Here is a 26,129-nt window from a genome sequence, read left to right as displayed (position 1 = left end):
TTTGTTTTATAATCTCTGAATTGTGACTTGTTTTATTTTCAAAATTTAAGCCATTATCGAACAATTCTGACTTGTTTTTTCATCATACGTTTGACATTTTTTCTCAAATGTAGAGTTTCCAAAGTATTTTTTCCCTTCAGACTTTTATTTTGCCAAATTACAACTTTTTGTAGGAATCTAACTTCTCTCAAAGTTTTTCTTTTTACTTTTGCACCAGAATTATGACTTTTTCTCAAAATAGCCAGACTCATCTCTAAAGTCAGACTTTATCCTCCATAGAAAGTTGGACGTTTTAGTTTTAATTGCACATTGACTCATATTTCTGTCGCTTTAAGCTGAGAACAGACCAGAGAGAGTTTTTTTAAGTATTACAAGCTAAACTAATCATTCACTCCTTTCAACCTCCTGCAGATGAAGTTGAGTTACTTTAGTTTTTGTCCTGTGAACTGCAGAAGAAACTTCAGCTGGCGAAGGAATACAAAGAACAAACAGCAATATTTTTATTCCCCCGAAACTCAGGAAGCCTCTGAAGTGGATCTGAAGTAGAGAAATATGGGACACAGCTCCAGTTTGTACATTAGGCCGTCGGGTTGGGAGCCGTCTTCACCGCGGGGCTTCAACCCTTTGTGTATAAGTTGTACACCTGCATGTCTTTTTACTTCCACATGCTTCAGCCATACGAGCCTGGGATTGATTCTTAAATCACCAACTCAGTCTAGATGTCGGACTCACTATCTCACTGTGTCGTTTTTGTATCCTGTCCACATTTTTCTCGTTTCACATGTGGATAAAAATGTAAACGATGGATGCAATTCTTTGAAAGATTTGATGCACTATTGTATCCTGTGTCTTTTGATAAATATGATCTGCTTCTTTTTAAATAGTATGATTGTTTTTCATAGGTAAGAGTACACTGGCCGCGCACTATTTTCCTATACGTCTGTCTGGCTGTCGGAGCGGACTGTTGTAGCTGCTGCTGACCACCAGGGGGCAGCAGCGATCAAACTGAGCCTGAAGCTGCACTGCTGAGCTGTTCTCACTTATACTGCTTTGATTTTTACACTGTCTTAATTAATTAACTCGATGGTAACAGTTTGGTCTTGTTTTGTGAAGTAATAAGTTTGGAATTTGATGTTTTGTTCTTGTAAGGATTAAAAAAAATGTGATTTTTGAATTTTTAGTTGTTATTGTTGTGTTTCAGCAGGCGAACAAAGAACCTTAAAGTCACGAGTTGATTTTAAACCTACTAAACTACGAAGAGACAATAAACACTTTAATCAAGATTTATAAACCTCAGAATATAATAGTTTAGATTGATTTCATTCCCAAATCAAACACTTGATAAGATCATATAAGATATTCCTTCATTAGTTCCACGGTGGTGAAATATACAGTGGACAGTAAAGAGCAAAAAATAAAGAACATTAAATAATAAGTACAAAAGCAATAAAACAATAGTAGTAAAAAAACCCCCAGATGTAATAAACATGAGAGAAAATGTTTAGTTACTGATAATCTCAAAATTATCGTTAAAAGTTCTCAGTCTGAAGTTTTGGGTTTCACTGATTCAGGCTGAAAGAAAATGATCTCAGTATTTAATCTTCAAATTCATATTTTATTATCAGTATTCTACTTTATTTCTGAATTTGGACTTTATCCCTTAAATCCAAATTTATTTATCCCCCAAAATTTGGATTTAAATCTGAATCTTTTCATCTCATTATGATCTTTTTCCTGAAAATACTTGATTTTCTTCTCTCAGGTTAATCCTCAGAAATCCTAATTCTTGATTCTTTCACATAATCCAGACTTTTCCCATCACAATTTTGACTTTTTTTGTTAAACTCTTAACTTTTGACTTCAGTTTCCTCTCAAACTTCAGACTTTTACTCTAAATTAATCTCGTGTTCATATTCTCAAATTTTAAAGATGTTTTAATGACTTTTGCCAAGAATTCTTTACTTTTCTCCACAAAATACAGATTTCTTTCCCCTCAGAATTTTGACTTTTTTCTTTAAAACTTAACTTTTGACTTCAGTTTTCACTTTTAAGTTCAGACTTTTGCTCATAATTCATCTCTGAAGTGACACTTTACTCTCAGAATTCAGATTTTTAAAGATGTTTTATTGTCTGAATTATAACTTTTCTGTCTTTGCCTCTAAATTGTCTGTTTTTCTGTCTTTACCCTCATAGTTGAGTCCTTTCTCTCAGTCAAACGTTCCTCAGACTAACCTACTGAAGCTTAGAGTAGAACTTTTCTTTCATGTGGTTCTTGGTTGATTCTCCTGCTCAGAGAAATGTGGGCTTGGGTTTGGTTTGCAGCTCAGAGCAGATCAGAGTAGTTTGTAGTAAATAAAACGTAAGTCCTGGTAGAAACGTGTGAGTAAACTCTGCGTATGACAAACCCGACCCGCAGGAATGTGAGAGTTCTCTGTAAACTCTCAGAAACAGGACGGCTGACGGGTTTCCTTCTCATCCATCATCTGCTGCTTGTTCTAACGTTACCTTTGGATTGAGAGCAAATCAGTCCAACAATAGAAAGACAAGTGTTCCCTTCTCTCCTCTGGAAGGAGATTAAAAACATACACATGCTAAAAAAACTGTTTTTAAAGGAAGGAAGGAAGGATGAGAAAGAGGGATGGAAGGAAAGGAAGGACAGATGGAAGGAAGGAAGGAAGGAAGGAAGGAAGGAAGGAAGAGAAGGAAGGACAGATGGAAGGAAGGAAGAGAAGGAAGGACAGATGGAAGGAAGAGAAGAGAAGGAAGGAAGGAAAGAAGAGAAGGAAGGAAGGAAGGAAGAGAAGTAAGGACAGATGGAAGCAAGGAAGGAAGGAAGGAAGGAAGGAAGAGAAGAAAGACAGAAAGAAAGAAAGAAAGAAAGTTCTAGCATATAAGGCTGCTTTGTATAAATCACGAGCGTCCCACTTTACTAAATCTATAAATTCTGAAACCATTTAACACGAGGAACATTAATATAAGAGCCATGTTGCTTTTGAGTACAGTATCTAAACATTATCTTCTGATTAAACAAGCAAACTCAGAGATTTCATAATGATATAACGTCCCACATGACCTTAATCTGCCTTTTATTCTAATGACAATAAAAGCTTTCTATTCTACGGGAGGAGTCACAGTCCTTCCACGGTTTTATTAAATATACTGTATGAGCTTTCTTTACAACTTCTGGAATAAAATGACAGATAAAGCAGCACTTGTACTTATTATTATATCTATATACAGCTCAGAGATAATAAGTGTTGGTAAGATGATGAATTCATAAATCAGTTAAAGTAGATTTAAAAGCAGCATCAGGTTTGTTAAAATGTACATTTAGTATTTTTGTTGGTTTTCTAGATAAATTCAGACTGAACTCCGCAGCAAGACATCATGGAGGTTACGACCACTTCAATATAATCAATATATTAAAAAAGATCAATAAGAGAAATTTGAAATGACATTTGACCCATTTTATACCAAAAGACTGAATGCTCCTGAACATGTCAAATGGTGTAACCACAAAAGAATGATAAATGTTTCCTGGTCTCCATGGTAACCAGATGAAATGTAATATTTAGAACAATAGTATTCCATTAGCTTTATTTAATATAAAAGTTATAATGTAAGATCATGTCACACTAGTTGATATGGTGTTAGGTAGGAAGGAAGGAAGGTAGGAAGGAAGAGAAGGAGATAAGGAAGGAAGGAAGAAGAGAAAGGGAAGAAGGAAGAGAAGGAAGGACAGATGGAAGGAAGAAAGAGAAGGAAGAGAAGGAAGAGTAGGAAGGACAGATGGAAGGAAGGAAGGAAGTAAGAGAAGGAAGAAAAGGAAGGACAGATGGAAGGAAGGAAGGAAGAGAAGTAAGGACAGATGGAAGGAAGGAAGGAAGAGAAGTAAGGACAGATGGAAGGAAGGAAGGAGGGAAGGAAGGATGGAAGAGAAGAAAGACAGAAAGAAAGAAAGAAAGAAAGTTCTAGCATATAAGGCTGCTTTGTATAAATCACCAGCGTCCCACTTTACTAAATCTATGAATCTCTGAAACCATTTGACACGAGGAACATTAATATAAGAGCCATGTTGCTTTTGAGTACAGTATCTAAACATTATCTTCTGATTAAACTTAAACTGATTAAGCTTTTATTCTACGGGAGGAGTCGCAGTTCTTCCAGGCTTTTATTAAATATACTGTATGAGCTTTCTTTACAACTTCTGGAATAAAATGACAGATAAAGCAGCACTTTTACTTATTATAATATCTATACACAGTTCAGTGATAATAAATGTTGGTGAGATGATGAATCCATAAATCTGTTAAACTAGATTTAAAAGCAGCATCAGGTTTGTTAAAATGATAAATTCAGACTGAACTCCGCAGCAAGACATCATGGAGGTTACGCCCAGTTCAATATAATCAATATATTAAAAAAAGATCAATAAGAGAGATTTGAAATGACATTTGACCCATTTTATACCAAAAGACTGAATGCTCCTGAACATGTCAAATGGTGTAACCACAAAAGAATGATAAATGTTTCCTGGTCTCCATGGTAACCAGATGAAATGTAATATTTAGAACAATAGTATTCCATTAGCTTTATTTAATATAAAAGTTATAATGTAAGATCATGTCACACTAGTTGATATGGTGTTAGGTAGGAAGGAAGGAAGGTAGGAAGGAAGGAAGGAAGGAAGGAAGGAAGGTGTTTTATTGACTATTTACTGTTTTTAAGCAACGTTGAATTATTTGGTACAAAGTTTTTATGGTTACACCACTTAGACATTTTTACCATAATCCTCTAATATATTCTCTCTAAATGGATTAAAAGCAGAAATTTGATGCTGGGTCCACAAAATAAAGGATGTGTGAAGTTATTAATCAACCACAACATGATTATTATTATTATTATTATTATTAATTATGTAAATTAGGTAAACAAGAATGAATCTGAAGTGTCCCACATGACCCTAATTACCCTTTATTCTTGTACAATGACAATAAAGGCTCTCTATGGTATTCTATGGGAGGAATAGGAGGAATGGGAGGAGGAGGAGGAACAGGAGGAATAGGAGGAGGAGGAGGAGGGAGCAGCTTCCTCACAGCGGAAGGAGACGACGGATCTCCCGCAGGACAATGTAGAGAGAGACACCGACCGAGAGTTGATCCGACGCAGTTAGCAAGCAGCCAGCAGCCGGGATGTTAGTGTGGATCATCTAAGCGGCGTTTAGAGCTCGCATCGCGGCCGGAGTTCAGTAATCTAAGCCGGGGGAGCAGCGATGGGAAGCCCGGCCTGAGCTGCAGCTCCTGGGCCACAAACAGGCGGAAGATGGGTGTCGTGCTGCGGAGCCTGTTGTTGTGTAGTTTTTGTTTTCTCATACGAGGTGAGTTCTTGCTTTTAAAGAAAACAACTAAAAAACCCCAAAGCTCTGCAAAACCTCCAACTAATCCACCTTCCCCGCACTGTTTCCCGTCTGTTGGTGGTGTGTAGATGTGGGATTGTGCTGCTACCGGTGCAGAAAATCCGGTTTTTAAAAAGGTGAATGTTTGGGCCTGATTGCTCCTGAGTGGAGCTAATGTTAGCCAGCCACAGCTATGCATGCTGATCCGCCTGCAAGGAGGATGAAACCACACACATATAGCTTCACTGGTAGCCAACTTAGCTGCAGGAAACAAAAAAACATCTAAATCTCTCAGCAGACTGTCTGCACACACACCCAGCAGCACCCAGCAGCACCCAGCAGCACCCAGGATCCGCGTTCAGCAGAGTTCAGGGTGAAACTTGCAGGTTTTGTAACTTAAAAACAGATTCAGCTGCTAGCACAACAAATGCTAGCACAGCCTGCAGCTCCACAACCTGCTAAACACACTCAGCTCCTCAGGAGTCCATGAATCTGAGCAAGCTGAGGGAAAACTAAGACTGGATACTGCTGAAAATGTCAAATGGTGTAACCACAAAACAATGATACATTATGATTGTATTTAATTGGACTTATACTAATAATGGGGTATTCTTTAACTGAGTACATCATACCTGTCCTTTCAGGCTTTTATTAAATATACTTTATGAGCTTTCTTTACAATTTATGGAATACAATGACAGATAAAGCAGCATGGTTACTTATCATTTTAATATTTATGCACAGCTCAGTAACAAATACATGTTGGTAAGATGATGAATTCATAAATCATAATCATAATCATAAACTAGATTTAAAAGCAGCATCAGGTTTGTTAAAATGTACATTTAGTATTTTTGTTGGTTTTATATCATTTAAATGACATTTGCACCATTTTTTACCAAAAGTCAGACTGAATGCTCCTGAAAATGTCAAATGGTGTAACCACAAAATGTCAAATGGTGTAACCACAAAAGAATGATAGATATTAAATATGTGATCAGCTACAGTGTGTTTAAGTGGACTTATACTAATAATGACTTCATTTAAAACATGTAAATGTTTCCTGGTCTCCATGGTTACCAGATGAAATGTAATATTTAGAACAATAGTATTCCATTAGCTTTATTTAATATAAAAGTTATAATGTAAGATCATGCCACACTAGTTGATATGGTGTTAGGTAGGAAGGAAGGAAGGAAGGAAGGAAGGAAGGATGTAAGATCATGCCACACTAGTTGATATGGTGTTAGGAAGGAAGGAAGGAAGGAAGGAAGGAAGGATGTAAGATCATGCCACACTAGTTGATATGGTGTTAGGTAGGAAGGAAGGAAGGTAGGAAGGAAGGAAGGAAGGAAGGAAGGAAGGAAGGAAGGAAGGATGTAAGATCATGCCACACTAGTTGATGTGGTGTTAGGTAGGAAGGAAGGAAGGAAGGAAGGAAGGAAGGAAGGATGTAAGATCATGCCAAACTAGTTGATATGGTGTTAGGTAGGAAGGAAGGAAGGAAGGAAGGAAGGAAGGATGTAAGATCATGCCACACTAGTTGATACGGTGTTAGGTAGGAAGGAAGGAAGGAAGGAAGGAAGGATGTAAGATCATGCCACACTAGTTGATATGGTGTTAGGTAGGAAGGAAGGAAGGAAGGAAGGAAGGATGTAAGATCATGCCACACTAGTTGATATGGTGTTAGGTAGGAAGGAAGGAAGGAAGGAAGGAAGGATGTAAGATCATGCCACACTAGTTGATATGGTGTTAGGTAGGAAGGAAGGAAGGAAGGAAGGATGTAAGATCATGCCAAACTAGTTGATATGGTGTTAGGAAGGAAGGAAGGAAGGAAGGAAGGATGTAAGATCATGCCAAACTAGTTGATATGGTGTTAGGTAGGAAGGAAGGAAGGAAGGAAGGAGGGAAGGAAGGAAGGAAGGAAGGTGTTTTATTGACTATTTACTGTTTTTAAGCAAGTTGAATTATTTGGTACAAAGTTTTTATGGTTACACCACTTAGACAATGTTATACTAACTGTTAGTTTCTCCAAAGGATCGATTTTATCAATGAATGAAACCAGGAGTGATTTTAACTCACTTTATTTATCAGCTTTAAGTTTACATTTATAATCACTTATTGATGTTTTGGTGTTTTTATGATCAGTAAAAACTTCAAAGCTGCAATAATTAATCAGTTAGTTGATCAACATGAATCAATACTTTTACAAATCAGAAATGCTTTTCTAGTTTTCTGTTTTTCTGTTTCACGCTGCCAACTATCTCACTAACAAATCATTTAATGTCATTTAATGTGAATACTTTCTGATTTCTTTACTCGTCTACGACAATAATCTGAATATCTGAATGTTGTGGACAAAATGAAACAACAGTGATCAACGTTAATGCAGAAAACGATCAATGGATTAATCGATAATGAAAATAATGATCAGACAGATTTTAGCTGTAAAAGACTTGTTGCCATGGAGATGTGGCGGCTCCTTTTATTTAAATGTATGAAACTTTTTAAAATGATTTGTAGAAATGAATTCAGGTTAAAATCCCACATAGAAGAGTTAAAGCAGAGTCATCTGTTCTTGTTGTGTGACCGAGCTGTTTTATTTAAATATTATTTACATGGTTTAATGAAACATGTCGACTCAGGTCAGTTTTTAGTCACCATGTTTATAAATGTTTAAAGGAGCAGCAACGATCATTTAATCTGCTCCTTTATATCTTTATTATATCTTTATTATATCTTTACTCTTCACTTCTAGAGCAGCAACAACATGTAGTAGATCAGTAATGTATAATATAAAGTATACAGTATATATGTAGCAGTAATAAAGTGATTATAATAAGTATACAGTATATATGTAGCAGTAATGTATAATACAGTATATAATATAACAGTAATAATCCAGTATACAGTATATATGTAGCAGTAATAATAAAGTATACAGTATATATGTAGCAGTAATAGTGATTATAAGGGTTAGGGTTAGTATACAGTATATATGTAGCAGTAATGTATAATACAGTATATAATATAACAGTAATAATAAAGTATACAGTATATATGTAGCAGTAATGTATAATACAGTATACAGTACATATGTAGCAGTAATGTGTGAATCTGGCCCAGGTTGGGGGTTTTCAGCAGCCTCTCTGCAGGTTCTGATGTATTAATGTAGTAAATATTTGGGGAAGGAAGTTCCCCCTGAGAGGAGTGAAAGCAGGCCTGCAGCCGGAGCGGCGGGGGGGCTCGCGGTGACCTCGCCGCTGATCCGATGCCGTGTAGCGCTGGATGTGTCAGATTGTGGGTCGGGCTGAGTGCCAAGAGCCAGCGGAGAGGAAGCACGAGTCCCAGACTGCCTCTCAGCAAGCCGTCAGTCCTCCGCTAGACGTCCAGGTTCAGACACAGTCCTGGAATAAAAACCCAGAAATGATCCGGTCCTGTCCACGTACTGGACCGAGCAGGGGTCCGATGTACAGACAAGAACAACTCTGCAACCATTTTCAGAAGTGATTCATCATTTCAGTCAGTTTATTAAAAGAAATGCTGCTTTATTTGATAATTATGACAAAAAATTGAGTATTAAAGATGTTTGTACTGAGGCCAGAACAGTTTTAAACATTTATCAACTAATAGAGAAAAGACTCATCAACGTCTCAGCCTTCTTTAAACAGAATCTAACAGACTGTGAACAGAAACAGAAGTTAGGCTACATCTACTGATTATTATAATGATAAAGAGCTACGATCATCATCAGTAGATGAATCTGTTACCATGGTGATAATCAACTGTTTGTTTTATTTAGAGTTTCATTTCAAACATCAGAAAATACTAAAAATGTCCATAATCCTCTAATATATTCTCCTTCCTCCCTTCCTTCCTTCCAAAGTTTTTATGGTTACACCACTTAGACATTTTTACCATAATCCTCTAATATATTCTCTCTAAATGGATTAAAAGCAGAAATTTGATGCTGGGTCCACAAAAAAAGAATGTGTGAAGTTATTCATACGTTTATTTTCACATTTTAACCCTTTAAATTTAAACTAAACCAACATGGACACTAAAACACATCACTGACCTGTAAATAAAGATTTGAAACATAGAAAAGCAGAAACTAAAGAAAGGTTGAAACAATAATCAAACACCAGAAGTGATTATCAGCTAATTGACGAGATTCTTAAACCTTGTCATAATAATGTAAAAGTGAAGACAGTGATTTGGTTGAAAGCTCCAGAACGCTCCTCTTATAAACGCTGTGTGTGTGTTTGCAGGCGTGCCGCTGCTGCTGTATGCCAACCGGCGGGACCTTCGGCTGGTGGACGCGGCCCACGAGAAGGCCAACGCCACGGTGGTGGTGGGGGGGCTGGAGGACGCGGCCGCGGTGGACTACGTCTACTCGCAGGGCCTCATCTACTGGAGCGACGTGAGCGAGGAGGCCATCAAACGCACCGTCTTCAACCAGTCGGGGGCCAGCGCCGTGCAGATCGTGGTCCCGGGCCTGGCCTCCCCCGACGGACTGGCCTGCGATTGGTTGGGGAGTAAACTGTACTGGACGGACTCGGAGACCAATCGGATAGAGGTGGCGGAGCTGGACGGGTCTCTGAGGAAAGTTCTGTTCTGGCAGGAGCTGGACCAGCCGAGAGCCATCGCTCTGGACCCGGGACGAGGGTGAGTCCGCTCAGACCGATCCTCCGATAGAACCACAGAGTCTGAGTCTGGTTCTGAGGGTTCTTCCTGTTAAAAGATGTTCTCCCACTCTGAGTCTGGTTCTGAGGGTTCTTCCTGTTAAAAGATGTTCTCCCACTCTGAGTCTGGTTCTGAGGGTTCTTCCTGTTAAAAGATGTTCTCCCACTCTGAGTCTGGTTCTGAGGGTTCTTCCTGTTAAAAGATGTTCTCCCACTCTGAGTCTGGTTCTGAGGGTTCTTCCTGTTAAAAGATGTTCTCCCACTCTGAGTCTGGTTCTGAGGGTTCTTCCTGTTAAAAGATGTTCTCCCACTCTGAGTCTGGTTCTGAGGGTTCTTCCTGTTGAATGTTGGGTCTCTTTAAATGAAACCTGAAGAGTTGGGTTTAGACCTGCTCTATGTGGAAAGAGCCTTCACATGACTTTGTTGTGATTTGGCGCTTTATAGATAAAGATTGATTGATTGACAGATGGGTCAGTGATGAGCGGGGCTGTGTCCGAAATCACTTGTTCCCTTCTCACTAGTCATTACATCGGGAGTCCAGCATAGTGGACCATAGAGGGAGCGCATTGCCAAAAATAAAGAAACCCTTTTGGACGCTACTCAGGCCGGTACTTACGTCACATGAAACATCAGCGCCGGTTGTGGACTGTCCATTTTGGTAAATATTGCTCGGTTAGTAGAACATCGGTTGTACACAACTTTTTGTGATGCTTTGTGGGAAACTTTGAGTCCACTATAATAATTCCCACTATACAAAAGGCCAAGTCATGATGTAGTGCGTGATTTCAGATCACAGCCTTGGACTTTACGTTAGCCTTGGAGTTTATGTTGGACTGGAAGTTAACGTAACCTGGAAGCTAACGGTACAGGGGGACTTCACGTTAGCACATTGAGTTGCCCCTTGGTTTGAAATGCCTGGGAGTTAACATTAGAGTGGGAGTTAACGTTAGCCTGGGAGCTAACAGAATGGGAGTTAATCCCAATATGGATGCTCATGCTGACATTTGGGTTAACGTTAGCCTGGGTGCTAACGGTAGCCAGCAACAGTCTACAGATGTTTCTGGATCTCTCTGCTCTCACTCTGATTACTGAAACAGCAGCAATACATTCATTTAATTTATTCATTATTTAGAGATACGACTGATTTTTCATCAGTGATCAGTTTGTTTGTTAAATGGTGAAAAATGTCGACTAGGATGACGAGTTGAGTCAAAGTCAGATATATTTATTTACAGAGAAAAACAATAAACACTAAAGAGTAAATAAACACAGACGAGTAAACAAGATAACAGACGTTTAGACTCAGATAAAGCCAGCCGAGTTATCGTTCACCTGCTCTACTTGACTTTGTTCTGCACCTGAACGCACCGCGAGGCTTTCACAGGCTGAACAACAACAGGAGGAGGAGGATCAGATCAGTCTGAGCTGCTGTCTGCTGAACAACAGCGTCAGTGTGTTGTGAGGACGCGAGCAGCTCAGGAATGTCTTGTATCGGCTCGAGATCGACGGAGAGAGTCTGCAGGAGTATAAACACACATACGCTCAGTCTGCAGCCTCTCCCTTCATCTGTTCTCTGCAAAATGAGTCAGAAATATTAACAAATACCTGCAAAACATCAGTATTGACTCATTTCATACAACATGAAGGTCGATCAGCAGTAAATGAATCACATTCTTGCAGGGTTTATTTTATTTTATGTGTTTATGAGTTAAAAACAAACAGATTTTACTCAATAAACAAAAAGAATGAGACGAAAATTGTGTTTACAGTCACAAAAGTAACGTATAAAAGAGAAACGCTACGACCTACAGTTAGTTTAATGTTGTGTGTCAGGGACAAATAAGAGTTGGCAAAATGAGTTCATTAAAAAAATATCTTAAAATAGTTTTAAAAGCAGCATCAGGTGCCATAATCTTCTAATATATTCTCTCTAAATGGATTAAAAGCAGAAATTTGATGCTGGATGTGTGAAGTTATTCATACGTTTATTTTCACATTTTAACCCTTTAAATTTAAACTGAACCTCATGGACACTGATATAAACCTCACTGTATGTGTATGTGTGTGTGTGTATAAATGTTTTAGTTGAAAGGTAAAGATGCAGATTAAATGTGTAAAAGTATACAGTTTTTTAGAAAAATACTGAAAATCAACAGAAAGCCTTGACTTTTAATTTAAATTTAATTTGTGTTGTTAGTAGTTTGTCTCATTCTAGACGTCATCTGAAATCTGCACATTTAAATAAAATGCCCAGATTGCAATTAATGTCTTATTACAGTGAAGTCCTAATAAACCCAAATTCATCACCATGTACGTAGAACTGCAACTAACAATTATTTCTTTATTATTAATTCATCTATAGATTATTTTCTTGAATAATGAATAACATTTTTTAATCTATAAAATGTTAGGGAACAGTGTCCGTTATCATTTTTATGAAGCTCAAAGTGAAATCTTAATAAACATAAATGTACTATGATGTATGTAGATCTGTAACTAATATTTATTGTTATTAATAGACAGCGATAGATGGTTTACAGCAGCTACATCAACACATAACATCACATAGAAACACATCTCCAACTCTCCGATGGACAAAATAAAAATAACCCAAAATTGTACCAATAAAACAAATATATCTGTATATACATGTAATAAATAATAATACAATACTTGGTGTGCTAAAAGTGCCCTGCAGTATCTTAAACTATCTAAAAAACAAACCATTTAATAAAAATAACCTGTGTGCACAGATCTGTTATTTTCTTGATAAATCTATGAATTAGTTTTTTAGTGTATAAAATGTTAGAATATGGTGAAAAGTCAAACAGACGTCGTTCAGTTTACAGTCATAAAGAAAGCAGAAAATATTCATGTTAAAGAAGCTAAATCACAGAATTTGGGATATTAAAAAAAGACTTGATGAATTGATGAATGAATAAATGAATCCAGAGTCGGTGTAGAACAGAGCAGTAAGTGATGGTGTTCCTCCATGTTTGCAGTCAGGCTCCACAGAGGCGTTTGGATTAGGATGTAAATCCATTAGGACTCAGATAAAAGAGGCTCGTAATGTATTCATTAGTTTTATTTAAATTTGAGTTGAGGTGGGGAGAGGCGGTGCTGTCGGTCTCCGTCGCGCTGTCTTTTCTTTCTCTTCTCTCTCCTGGGTTTCTATTCATGGAAACTCTTCAGTGTTTGATCCGCCAACGTATCGCAGATTAAAGTCACGCCGATACGTGAGGCCGATATCCGCTCTGATTACTGCTGGCTATCGTTTAATAAAGACGATACCAACCCAAGAATCCTTAAAGTGATCCTGACACCAACAGAGTACGTCATTACATTCCCACTGAGATACTTTAGTTTTTAGAGTCGTGCTGAGTGACACAAAAAATTGGAAAACCCGTATCTGTGGTCACAAAACTATAGATAAAGATTTCGTGACTGTGTTAATGAACTGCTGCGTAACCATGGAAACGTGTTGCTGCCAGGCCAGGGAAAGAAAAAAAGCATAATTATCCTGTTTTATTACGTTATAATTTGAAACATGGAACTGCTGTAGGACACGAAAAAAAAGGAAAGTTAATGTCAGTGGTCACGAAACGAAAGATTAAAATTTCGTGACTGTTTTTTAACGAACCAGTCCCCGTAACGTGATCCTGATACCAGCTTCATCACTTTTTGTGTCACGTAGCACAGATTTCAAACTAAAGTACTTCCTGTTGAAATATATTAGTTTGAAAGCCCTGCTGTAGGACATGAAAGAAAAGGGACAATTCGTGTCCGTGGTCACGAAACGATAGATTAAAATTTCGTGACTGTGTTAATGAACTGCTGCGTAACCATGGAAACGTGTTGCTGCCAGGAAAAGAGAAAAAAAAACCCAGCATTGTCCCGTTATTACGTTATATAATGTGAAACACAAATTTTTGTGTCACGTTGCATAACTTTCAAACTAATGTACTTCCCCTTGAAACATATTAGTTTGAAAGTCGTGCTGTAGGACACGAAAGAAAAGGGAAGTTTTGTGACTGTTTTGATGAACTGCTGCGTAACCATGGAAACGTCTTGCTGGCAGGCCAGGGAAAGAGAAAAAGCGTCATTATCCCGTTATTACGTTTTTTAAGTGAAACTCAGAGTTGGTCTCAGGCAGAGGTGATGTACTTTAACACGATGGTCGGTTGTTTTTCGTGCCGGTGTGTCGAGAGTCTCCATCAGGTCCTCCGTCTGCGTGATTATTCTCCTCCAGCTGTTAGAAGTTTAATCTGTGGTTAAAACATTTCATCTTACTATGAAGACGAGAGAGAGAGAGAGAGAGAGAGAGAGAGAGAGAGAGAGAGAGAGAGAGAGAGCTGGGTATCATTTAAAAAACTATGATACCAATCCAAGTCCTCTTAAAGTGATCCTGATACCAGCTGAGAGCTTCATCAGATAAACATTAACACATGTGGTGTGTTATCTGTAGTGTAACTGTGTAGTTTAGCATCACTTCAGAGCGTTTAGGGGGCATCGTAGCTGCTAAACTGCTAAACGCGCTAACTCAGATTCTCCACATTAAATCAAAGAACGCTGGTGCTGATTGGCTGAGAGCAAGTCCGTACATATAGTCACACTTTCTAGTTCTGGGTGTTAAAAGGATCGATTGAGAGGGAGACGTTTAGATTCTACTTGGTATCCGTTTATCTGGGTCGATAGTTTAGTTTAAAGGTGTTAAATTTAATCTGGGCAATCATGTAAAACATTTTAGTAAGTAATTATTTGTGGATAAACATTTAATGTGGTTACACCATTTGACATTTTCAGGAGCAGCAAACCTGATTCTGCTTTTAAAACTAATTTTTAAAGATATTTTTGATTAGATGATCTTGCCGACCGTTATTGTCACAGCTGGACGATATGAGCAGAATCAAATATCACAATATTTTTGACCAAATATCTTGATACCAATATTTTGACAATATGGTCGAGACTAGTTCCTGTTCTCGTTTCTGTTTCCTGTCCTCGTTCCTGTTTCCTGTTCTTGTTCCTGTTCCTGTTCTCGTTCCTGTTTCCTGTTCTCATTCCTGTTTCCTGTTCCTCGTTCCTGTTCTTGTCCTCGTTCCTGTTTCCTGTCCTCGTTCCTGTTCTCGTTCCTGTTTCCTGTTCTCATTCCTGTTTCCTGTTCCTCGTTCCTGTTCTTGTCCTCGTTCCTGGTTCCTGTCCTTGTTCCTGTTGTCTGGTTGCGTGTCGCCTCACAGAGACTCTTTTGTTGTCGCCGCAGCTGTTTTAGTTTTTTCCCGGCGGAGTCTCTGCCAGAGGACGACGCTGCGCTCCGGGGGCCTCGCTTTAATTCCTTCCCTCCTTCGGTCTGTTAGAGTCTGAGAACGTGAGAGTCTCAGACAGCTCCTTTAGTTAGTTAGTTATTTATTTTTTAGATCAGCTGTTTCTGCTCAGATTTCCTCTGTTTGTCAAAGAAGGCGCCTGATGTGCTGTTGACCAATGAAATGCTGCCTCTGTGTGGGTGTGTTAGTTTTACTCCTGCGAGCGTCCCGGACGGGTGGGAACTCTGTAACCGCTCCAGGCTTTTAATAAATAGACTTTATGAGCTTTCTTTACAATATCTGGAGTAAAATGACACTTGTACTTCTTATTATAATATCTATATAAAGCTCAGTGATAATAAATGTTGGTAAGATGATGAATTAATAAATCAGTTAAACTAGTTTTAAAAGCAGCATCAGGTTTGTTAAAATGTACATTTAGTATTTTTGTTGGTTTTATATCATTTAAATGACATTTAAACCATTTTTTACCAAAAGAAAGACTGAATGCTCCTGAAAATGTCAAATGGTGTAACCACAAAAGAATGATAGATATTAACTTCCTCTTCAAGACAATAAAAACAAAAGTGTGAAGCATGAAAAGATTAAACAAATAAAAGATTAACACATTAAACGATGACAGGTTATTATAGTTACACCACTCAGACGAGACGCTGACTGCTTCTCGTTTTTAGACGTTTGAAACGTTAAAATTCTCAAACGTGGAGATTCTCTGAACGTTTTTGGGGTTTTGTCGGTCGGACTAAAAGACGAGTGAAAGAAAAAAAGTTATTTAATTAAAAAATAAAAATCACATTGAAACCATGAAGCTGTAAAGAACTTTTATTCAGATTCAGTTTATTAGTTTATTAGTTTATTTCTCTTCTGCTGCTTCATCATTTCCAACGAAGAGGCAAAAATATCATAAAGATTAATAAACACATTATTATTATTATCACATAATGACAGAAATAAGATATTAAATCAACAACTTTATATTTATCATCCTGACACTTCTGCAGGTAATAATAATAATAATAATCTGTCATTATAACTTTAACTTCACTGGTTTTAATTTATTATTCATAATTTACATGGAAACATTTTCACTGCAGCTTTTTGCAATAATAATAATTATAATTATAATATATTTCCTTTATTTGACACATCAGCAGCTTGTTAATGTAAAAGATCTAAAAAAGAGCTGCAGTTATTAAACGTGGAGATTTTCTGCTTTTCTTTTGTCTTTTTTTGGGGATTTTGAGTTTAGCAGACGACTGAAATTATAAAGTCAAAAGTTTGTGAAGCTGTTTAATAATCTGCAGATGAATCCATGAATCTAGAGTTGCTGTCAGTTCTGATGTTATTTTATTATTTGACTCTTTTTTTAACCCTCCTGTTGTCCTTGAGTCAAGGAAGGAAGGAAGGGAGGGAGGAAAGAAGGAATGAAAGGAGGGAGGGAGGGTGGAAAGAAGGAGGGAGGAAAGAAAGAGAAGGAGGTAAGGAAGGAAAGTAGGGGGGGGTGAGGAAAGAAAGAGAAGGAGGTAAGGAAGGAAAGGAGGGAGGAAAGAAAGAGGAGGTAAGGAAGGAAAGGACGGAGGGAGGAAAGAAGGAAAGAGAGAAGGAGGTAAGGAATGGAAAGAGGAAGGGACAGAGGGAGAGAAGGAAGGAAGGAAGGAAGGAAGGAAGGAAAGAAAGAAGGAACAGTCAAAACCGACGGGGTTTCTTTATAAACATTTCTGAGTCAGCAGCAAAAGTTCCCAAAAATACAAACAGTTCTTCTTCTGTTAAAAGTAGTGATGCTGTAAGTACTGCTTTATTACACGTAGTAGAAGAAGAAGAAGAAGAAGAAGAAGAGAGGAAAGTTGGTGATTTGTAGGATTTGAGCTGCTGCTTTGAGTCTTTGAGGGAAAAACTGGTTCTTCAAATCCACGATGGAACGCAGAGCTGGACTCGGTTCAACCGGGATGATTAATGCATCAGGTACCAAACACAATGCAGCTCTTGTGGTTTGGGGGGAGGGGGGTTGAGAGAGAGGGGGGGGTGTGGGGGGGGGGTAGTGCTCGGCATTTCTCCGCCTCGGCCCTCCACCACATTGTTCAGACTGGAAAACAGAAAAAAAAAGTCACAATAATCAAACCTGCAGAATGTTTTTAAAGCTTCAGTCAGTCAGTCAGATGCTGCGTTTAAAGACCGTCGGACGTTTCAGCTCCCAGCTCTGCACCCTCAGTTAAAGCTTGGACTGAACATGGAGAAGCTCAGCAGCTCAGTGTTTCAGTCATTTTCACATTAATCAGAATATTTATGAAACAGAGACGTTAAAACTCTTTGACTTTAATAATCAGTCGAACATTAACGCTGTAAATTCCCACTGTGTGTCGGGTCTTTAAATGCCTCGTTCTCTCCACAAAACCTAAAGACTGAGTGATCTTTAAAAGCTCCAGATACTAAATGGACCTGATGGTGAGATGTTTTAACCTTCCTGTCGTCCTCCCGGGTCAAATTGACCCCATCTCTTTTGACTGTTCCTTCCTTCCTTCCTTCCTTCCTCCTTTCCTCCTTTCCTCCTTTCCTCCCTCCCTCCCTCCTTTCTCCTTTCCTTCTTTCCTTCTCTCCTAAATTCCTTCCTTCCTTCCTTCCTTCCTCCCTCTTTCCCTCCTTACTCCTTTCCTTCCTTCCTTCCTCTCTCCCTCCTTATTCCCTTCCTTCCTTCCTCTTTTCATCTTTACTCCTTTCCTTCCTTCCTTCCTTCCTCCCTCCCCCCTTCCTTCCTTCCTTCCTTCCTTCCTTCCTTCCTTCTTTCCACCCTCCCTCCTTACTCCTTTCCTTCTTTCCTTCCTTCCTTCCTTCCTTCTCTCCTTCCTTCCTTCCTTACTCCTTTCCTTCCTTCCTCCTCTCCTAAATTCCTTCCTCTTTTCATCTTTACTCCTTTCCTTCCTTCCTTCCTTCATCCCTCCCCCCTTCCTTCCTTCCTTCCTTCCTTCCTTCCTTCCTTCTTTCCACCCTCCCTCCTTACTCCTTTCCTTCTTTACTTCCTTCCTTCTTTCCTTCCTTCCTTCCTTCCTTCCTTGACCTGAGGACAACAGGAGGGTTAATAAAGGTCATTAGAAAGAGATCATAAACCAGATAATAATAATAATCAGTTTAAACAGTTAAATAATAATAATTAGTGCAATAGTTAACTAATAATTTCATTTTAAAGTAATAAATCCAACAAATTAACAGATTAATAAACTATAGTGAATATTTAGATTATTTAAAATTATTATGACTTTATTTTTTATATTGCAGCTTTTTGCTTTGATATATTTTTTCCTTTATTTTTATGTTACGTTTGTTTTTGCACAATTATGATTTTTTTTTCCCTCAAAAATTTAACTTTATTTTAGAAATTTTGCAACTTTTTGGGGAAATTTTGTCATTTTTTTCCCAAAATATTGCAGTTTTTTCCCTTTTTTTCACAGTATTTAATAACTTCATTATATTTTCCTTGTAATAATAATGTTTAAAGATATTATAACTTTTTTCTTACACTATTAAAACTTGTTTTAGTGTCTCTGATTTAATAGATTATAGTGAATATTTAGATTATTTCAGCTACTAGTTGATTTATTGCTTTGTGGACATGTGGATATTAATTAGCAGCTGTTTTTATAATGATTTCATATTTTTAATTCATTTATTAAAAGTGATAAATACCACAAGCTCTAATAAATTAAATATTATTCATTATTTTCTGATGTTTAATAAACAGAAGCTGCAGATTGGGAGACTGGTAGGATTCTGCAGCTTGTTTAAAGTGATGATTTGAAGCTTTTTATGACTTTTTATGAACAGGAAGTCGTTACAGCCGACAGGAAGTAGTGATTGATTGATTGATGAGTGTTTTGTGGAGGCAGTTCCTGCTGGTTTCTCGTCCTCTTCTCTCTCTGTGTGTGTGTGTGTGTGTGTGTGTGTGTCTCTGTCTGTGTGTCTGTGTGTGTGTGTGTGCGTGTGCGTGTGTGTGTGAGTGTGTGTCTCTCTCTCTGTGTGAGTGTGTGTCTGTGTGTCTCTGTGTGTGTGTGTGTGTCTGTGTGTGTGTGTGTGTCTCTGTCTGTGTGTGTGTGTCTCTGTGTGTGTCTGCGTGTGTGTGTGTGTGTGTCTGTCTCTGTGTGTGTGTCTCTGTGTGTGTCTGCGTGTGTGTGTGTGTGTCTCTGTGTGTGTGTGTCTCTGTGTGTGTGTCTGTCTCTGTGTGTGTGTGTCTCTGTGTGTGTGTGTCTGTCTCTGTGTGTGTGTGTCTCTGTGTGTGTGTGTGTCTGCATGTGTGTCTCTGTGTGTCTCTGTGTGTGTCTGCGTGTGTGTGTGTCTGCATGTGTGTCTGCATGTGTGTCTCTGTGTGTGTGTGTGTGTGTGTCTGTCTGTCTGTGTGTCTGTCTATGTGTGTGTGTGTGTGTGTGTGTGTGTGTGTGTGACAAAGAGGCTCTGTGTCCTCATCATTACATCACACACATTTTAAAAGCCGTGTAATTGGACTCATTAAGGAGCCGCTTCTCTGCGACCTCGCAGCGACTCAAAGATCGTCTCCGTGTGAGCGAACGGCCGACGGGAGGTTTCACTCGGACCAAAGATTCCTGCACCGTGTTTAGTTTCAGACGTCTGAGAGCTGCTGGGTTAGGGTTAGTGAAGTTAACGAGACGATCACGATGTTCGTTAACGTCAAATCAACCGGGCAGCATTTTACTTCCATATGTTACGATTTTATTCTTTCTTTATATTCATAACTTTTGTTTTTGCAAAAAGATTTCCCACCAACTTTATTCCTGAAATACGACTTTTTACATAAATCCAGTGTGACTTAATTCTGTATTTTTTTCTTCATATTACAACTTTTGTTTCAGCAAAAAAAATTATGTAAAAAAAAAAAAAAAAAAAAATACTTTTTATTTGATTTATTCTCAAAATATTGCATTTTTTTCTTTGACATATTTTTTCTCAATATTTTAGAATTTCACTCTTGAAATATTTTTAATTTTTTAATTTTGTATCTTTTTTTTTTGCCCCCTTTCACCTTTTACTTTCACTTTTTCCTTTTTTCCAAATTTATTATTACAACATTTTATTTTACTTCCCTGTAATAAATAATAAGTTTTTTCTCATAATATTACTGACTTTTATTTATTATGACTTTTTTCCTCAAATTAGTTTGTTTTGAAAAATTAAAACTTAGTTCTCAAAATTTGAGACTTAATTCTTTTGACTTAATTTTGATAAAATATCGGGGGGGGGGGAGGGGGGGGGGGGGGAGGTTTGTGACTTTAGAGACTTTAGAGTTTTGCCTTTTAGTTGACAGCTGATGGAGGAGAAGCAGACAGGAAGTGTGTGTGTGTGTGTGGTGGGGTGGGGGGGGGGGTTGTTTTGGCTGCTGGTTGTGTTTTCCCCTCCGGTGAGAGTTAACTACCCCCCCCCCCCCCCCCCCCCCCCCCGCTGTCCTGGGGGAGGGGAGGAGGGATGGGAGGGGGGGTTAGAGGTCCAGCTGTGATGCTAATTAAAGCAAACAAAGACGACAATTAGCTGCACAGCGGTGGAGCCCCACCCCCCCCCAAAACTTTACTGCAGGTTCAGTGTTGGTTTTAAAGAAGTTTAAGAGTTTAAATTTAAATACACTGCTGTTACTTTATAATTTATATATTTATTTATTATATATTTATTATTTTATTTATTATTTATTTATTATTTTATATATTTATTATATATTTATTTATTATAACTATAAATTATAGTAACTCTAGTAACGAGCCTGTTTAATAAAAGCTTTTAACTGTCAGTAACCAGTGCTCTGACTTAAAGAGTCATTAAAGGGTTAATAACAGCCGGCGGTCACATGACCAGCAGCAAGCAATGCATGCTGGGAAGTTGAGTCTGTTTGTAGTTTGAGTTCAACTGAAGAGACAAAAACCTGCCTTCCATTCATCCCTTCATCCTTCCTTCATCCCTTTATCGTCCCTCTTTCATCCCTCCTTCATCCCTCCTTCATGACTCCTTCATGACTCCTTCATCCCTCCTTCATCTCTCCTTCATCTCTCCTTCATCCCTCCTTCATCTCTCCTTCATCTCTTCATCATCCCTTCATCTCTCCATCATCCCTCCATCATATTTCTATTCATCCCTTCATCCCTCCATCATATCTCTATTCATCCCTTCATCCCTCCATCATATCTCTATTCATCCCTTCATCCCTCCATCATATTTCTATTCATCCCTTCATCCCTCTATTCCTCTATTCATCCCTCCTTCATCTCTAAGGTGTGTTAACTGGTCATACTGGTTCTGTCTCAGGTGTGTTAACTGGTTATACTGGTTCTCTAAGGTGTATTAACTGGTTCTCTCTCAGGTATACTAACTGGTCATACTGGTGTCCTCAGGTACACTAACTGGTCATACTGGTCTCCTCAGGTACATGTACTGGACGGACTGGGGCGAGGTGCCAAAGATCGAGCGTGCTGGGATGGACGGGACGAACCGCTCGATGATCGTGGATAAAGAGATCTACTGGCCCAACGGCCTCACGCTGGACTACAGCCAGCAGAAGCTCTACTGGGCCGACGCCAAGCACAACTTCATCCACCGCTGCAACCTGGACGGATCCTCCAGGTACGGGGGGGAGGAGAGGAAGATGATGATGATGATGATGATGAGTCACATGACTGCTGTTAATTAATTAAGACACTAACGAGCTCTATTGTCCATTATTTTAACTTCCTGTCGTTCTCCAGCGTCAAAATGACCCCGTCTGTTTTAACTCTTCCTTCCTTCCTTCCTTCTTTCCTTCCTTCCTTCCTTCCTTCCTTCCTTCCATCCATCCTTCCTTCCTTCATTCTGTCCTTCCTTCCATCCATCCTTCCTTCATTCTGTCCGTCCTTCCTTCCATCCATCCTCCTTTCCTTCCTCCCTTCCCTCCTTCCTTCCATCTTTCCTTCCTCCCTTTCTTCCTTCATTCTGTCCTTCCTTCCCTCCCTCCATCCTTCCTTCCTTCATTCTGTCCTTCCTTCCTTCCTTCCTTCCTTCCATCTTTTTAATGATCCAGCCCACATGACATCATATTGGGCTGTTTGTGGCCCTTGATTGAAAATGAGTTTGACTCCTCTGATCTACACTTTCTAATCTATTCTTTATTAAATATTTTATTCATATATTTAAATCCCGGCTATCTTTCTGTAGTATTGGACATTTTTATCCAAAGCTGATTGGTGATTGGTGCTGTGTGTGTTTCAGGGAGGTGGTGGTGGTTTTCTTCCCTCCCTCCTTGCTTCCTTCTCTCTTTTCTTCCCTCCCTCCTTCCTTCCATCTTTCCTTCCTTCCCTCCTCCCTTCCTTCCTTCCCTCTTTTCTTCCCTCCCTCCTTGCTTCCTTCATTCTGTCCGTCCTTCCTTCCTTCCCTCTTTTCTTCCCTCCCTCCTTGCTTCCTTCATTCTGTCCTTCCTTCCTTCCTTCCTTCCTTCCATCCTTCCTTCATTCTGTCCTTCCTTCCTTCCTACCTCCGTTTCTTCCTTCATTCTGTCCGTCCTTCCTTCCTTCCTTCCATCCATCCATCCTTCCTTCCTTCATTCTGTCCTTCCTTCCTTCCTTCCTTCCATCTTTCCTTCTTCCCGTTCTTCCTTCATTCTGTCCTTCCTTCCATCTTTCCTTCCATCCATCATTCCTCTCCTGCCTCTGATCTACACTATCTAATCTATTCTTTATTAAATATTTTATTCATATATTTGAAGTCCGGCTATCTTTATCTTTATCCAAAGCTGATTGGTGATTGGTGCTGTGTGTGTTTCAGGGAGGTGGTGGTGAAGGGCGAGCTGCCTCACCCCTTCGCTCTGACGCTGTACGAGGAGACGCTGTTCTGGACCGACTGGAACACTCACTCCATCCACGCCTGCAGGAAGCAGACGGGAGGAGAGCAGCGCGTCGTCCACTCGGACATCTTCTCCCCCATGGACATCCACGTCTTCAGCCCCAAGAGACAGCCGCCATGTTAGTAGTTATCATCATTATCATTATTATATATAGATATACCCTCCTGTTGGCCTCCGGTAGAGGAAGGACAGGAGGAAGGAAGGAAGGAAAGGAGTAAGGAGGAAAAAAGGAAGGAAGGAAAGGAGTAAGGAGGAAAAGAGGGAGGAAGGAAAGGAGTAGGGTGGAAGGAAGGAAGGAATTTAGGAGAGAAGGAAGGAAAGAAAGAAAGGAGTAAGGAGGGAGAGAGGAAGGAAGGAAAGAAAGGAGTAGGGAGGAAGGAAGGAAGGGAGGAAAGGAGTAAGGAGGAAAATAGGAAGGAAGGAAGGAATTTAGGACAGAAGGAAGGAAGGAAAGAAAGAAAGAAAGGAGTAGGGAGGGAGGGAGGAAGGAAGGAAGGAATTTAGGAGAGAAGCAAGGAAGGAAAGGAGGAAGGAAGGAGGAGGGAGCAAAGAAAGAAGGGTGGAGGGGATAAAGGAAGGAAAAATTAAAGAAAGAGGGAAGAAGGAACAGTCAAAAGAGAGACGGGGTCAATTTGACCCGGGAGGACGACACGAGGGTTAATATCCACGTCTCTCTCTTCATGCAGTGAGCAGTAGTTTAACTCTCTGTGTGTCTCTTCATGCAGTGAGCAGTAGTTTAACTCTGTGTCTCTTCATGCAGTGAGCAGTAGTTTAACTCTCTCTGTGTCTCTTCATGCAGTGAGCAGTAGTTTAACTCTCTGTGTGTCTCTTCATGCAGTGAGCAGTAGTTTAACTCTGTGTCTCTTCATGCAGTGAGCAGTAGTTTAACTCTCTCTGTGTCTTCTTGCAGTGAGCAGTAGTTTAACTCTCTGTGTGTCTCTTCTTGCAGTGAGCAGTAGTTTAACTCTCTGTGTCTCTTCTTGCAGTGAGCAGTAGTTTAACTCTCTGTGTGTCTCTTCATGCAGTGAGCAGTAGTTTAACTCTCTGTGTCTCTTCTTGCAGTGAGCAGTAGTTTAACTCTCTGTGTGTCTTCTTGCAGTGAGCAGTAGTTTAACTCTCTGTGTGTCTTCTTGCAGTGAGCAGTAGTTTAACTCTCTGTGTGTCTCTTCATGCAGTGAGCAGTAGTTTAACTCTCTGTGTGTCTTCATGCAGTGAGCAGTAGTTTAACTCTCTGTGTCTCTTCATGCAGTGAGCAGTAGTTTAACTCTCTGTGTCTCTTCATGCAGTGAGCAGTAGTTTAACTCTCTGTGTGTCTTCTTGCAGTGAGCAGTAGTTTAACTCTCTGTGTGTCTTCTTGCAGTGAGCAGTAGTTTAACTCTCTGTGTCTCTTCATGCAGTGAGCAGTAGTTTAACTCTCTGTGTGTCTCTTCATGCAGTGAGCAGTAGTTTAACTCTCTGTCTCTTCATGCAGTGAGCAGTAGTTTAACTCTCTGTGTCTCTTCATGCAGTGAGCAGTAGTTTAACTCTCTCTGTGTCTTCTTGCAGTGAGCAGTAGTTTAACTCTCTGTGTGTCTCTTCTTGCAGTGAGCAGTAGTTTAACTCTCTGTCTCTTCATGCAGTGAGCAGTAGTTTAACTCTCTGTGTCTCTTCATGCAGTGAGCAGTAGTTTAACTCTCTGTGTGTCTTCATGCAGTGAGCAGTAGTTTAACTCTCTGTGTGTCTTCTTGCAGTGAGCAGTAGTTTAACTCTCTGTGTGTCTTCTTGCAGTGAGCAGTAGTTTAACTCTCTGTGTCTCTTCATGCAGTGAGCAGTAGTTTAACTCTCTGTGTCTCTTCATGCAGTGAGCAGTAGTTTAACTCTCTCTGTGTCTCTTCTTGCAGTGAGCAGTAGTTTAACTCTCTGTGTCTCTTCATGCAGTGAGCAGTAGTTTAACTCTCTCTGTGTCTCTTCATGCAGTGAGCAGTAGTTTAACTCTCTGTGTGTCTCTTCATGCAGTGAGCAGTAGTTTAACTCTCTGTGTCTCTTCTTGCAGTGAGCAGTAGTTTAACTCTCTGTGTCTCTTCTTGCAGTGAGCAGTAGTTTAACTCTGTGTGTCTCTTCTTGCAGTGAGCAGTAGTTTAACTCTCTGTCTCTTCTTGCAGTGAGCAGTAGTTTAACTCTCTCTGTGTCTCTTCTTGCAGTGAGCAGTAGTTTAACTCTCTGTGTCTCTTCATGCAGTGAGCAGTAGTTTAACTCTCTGTGTGTCTTCATGCAGTGAGCAGTAGTTTAACTCTCTGTGTGTCTTCTTGCAGTGAGCAGTAGTTTAACTCTCTGTGTGTCTCTTCTTGCAGTGAGCAGTAGTTTAACTCTCTCTGTGTCTCTTCATGCAGTGAGCAGTAGTTTAACTCTGTCTCTTCATGCAGTGAGCAGTAGTTTAACTCTCTGTGTCTCTTCTTGCAGTGAGCAGTAGTTTAACTCTCTGTGTCTCTTCATGCAGTGAGCAGTAGTTTAACTCTCTGTGTCTCTTCATGCAGTGAGCAGTAGTTTAACTCTCTGTGTCTCTTCATGCAGTGAGCAGTAGTTTAACTCTCTGTGTCTCTTCATGCAGTGAGCAGTAGTTTAACTCTCTGTGTCTCTTCATGCAGTGAGCAGTAGTTTAACTCTCTGTGTCTCTTCTTGCAGTGAGCAGTAGTTTAACTCTCTCTGTGTCTCTTCATGCAGTGAGCAGTAGTTTAACTCTCTCTGTGTCTCTTCATGCAGTGAGCAGTAGTTTAACTCTCTGTGTCTCTTCATGCAGTGAGCAGTAGTTTAACTCTCTGTGTCTCTTCATGCAGTGAGCAGTAGTTTAACTCTCTGTGTCTCTTCTTGCAGTGAGCAGTAGTTTAACT

General features: G+C 39.5%; 1 protein-coding gene across 1 annotated transcript in view; it reads left to right on the top strand.

The window, feature by feature from the left end:
• The first annotated feature begins 5,117 nt into the window (after window positions 1-5,117).
• The window catches only part of lrp6 (low density lipoprotein receptor-related protein 6), a 54,251-nt gene continuing 33,239 nt past the window's right edge, over window positions 5,118-26,129 (top strand). Inside the window, 4 exon segments of the mRNA XM_053313840.1 lie at window positions 5,118-5,377; window positions 9,667-10,063; window positions 21,813-22,010; window positions 23,184-23,380. Of these exon segments, the coding sequence (XP_053169815.1) occupies window positions 5,323-5,377; window positions 9,667-10,063; window positions 21,813-22,010; window positions 23,184-23,380 (847 nt within the window). The 5' untranslated portion in view covers window positions 5,118-5,322.

Source organism: Scomber japonicus, chromosome 23 (assembly GCF_027409825.1).
Source record: "Scomber japonicus isolate fScoJap1 chromosome 23, fScoJap1.pri, whole genome shotgun sequence".
NCBI lineage: Eukaryota > Metazoa > Chordata > Actinopteri > Scombriformes > Scombridae > Scomber > Scomber japonicus.
This window is presented reverse-complemented; position numbering and strand designations above follow the sequence as displayed.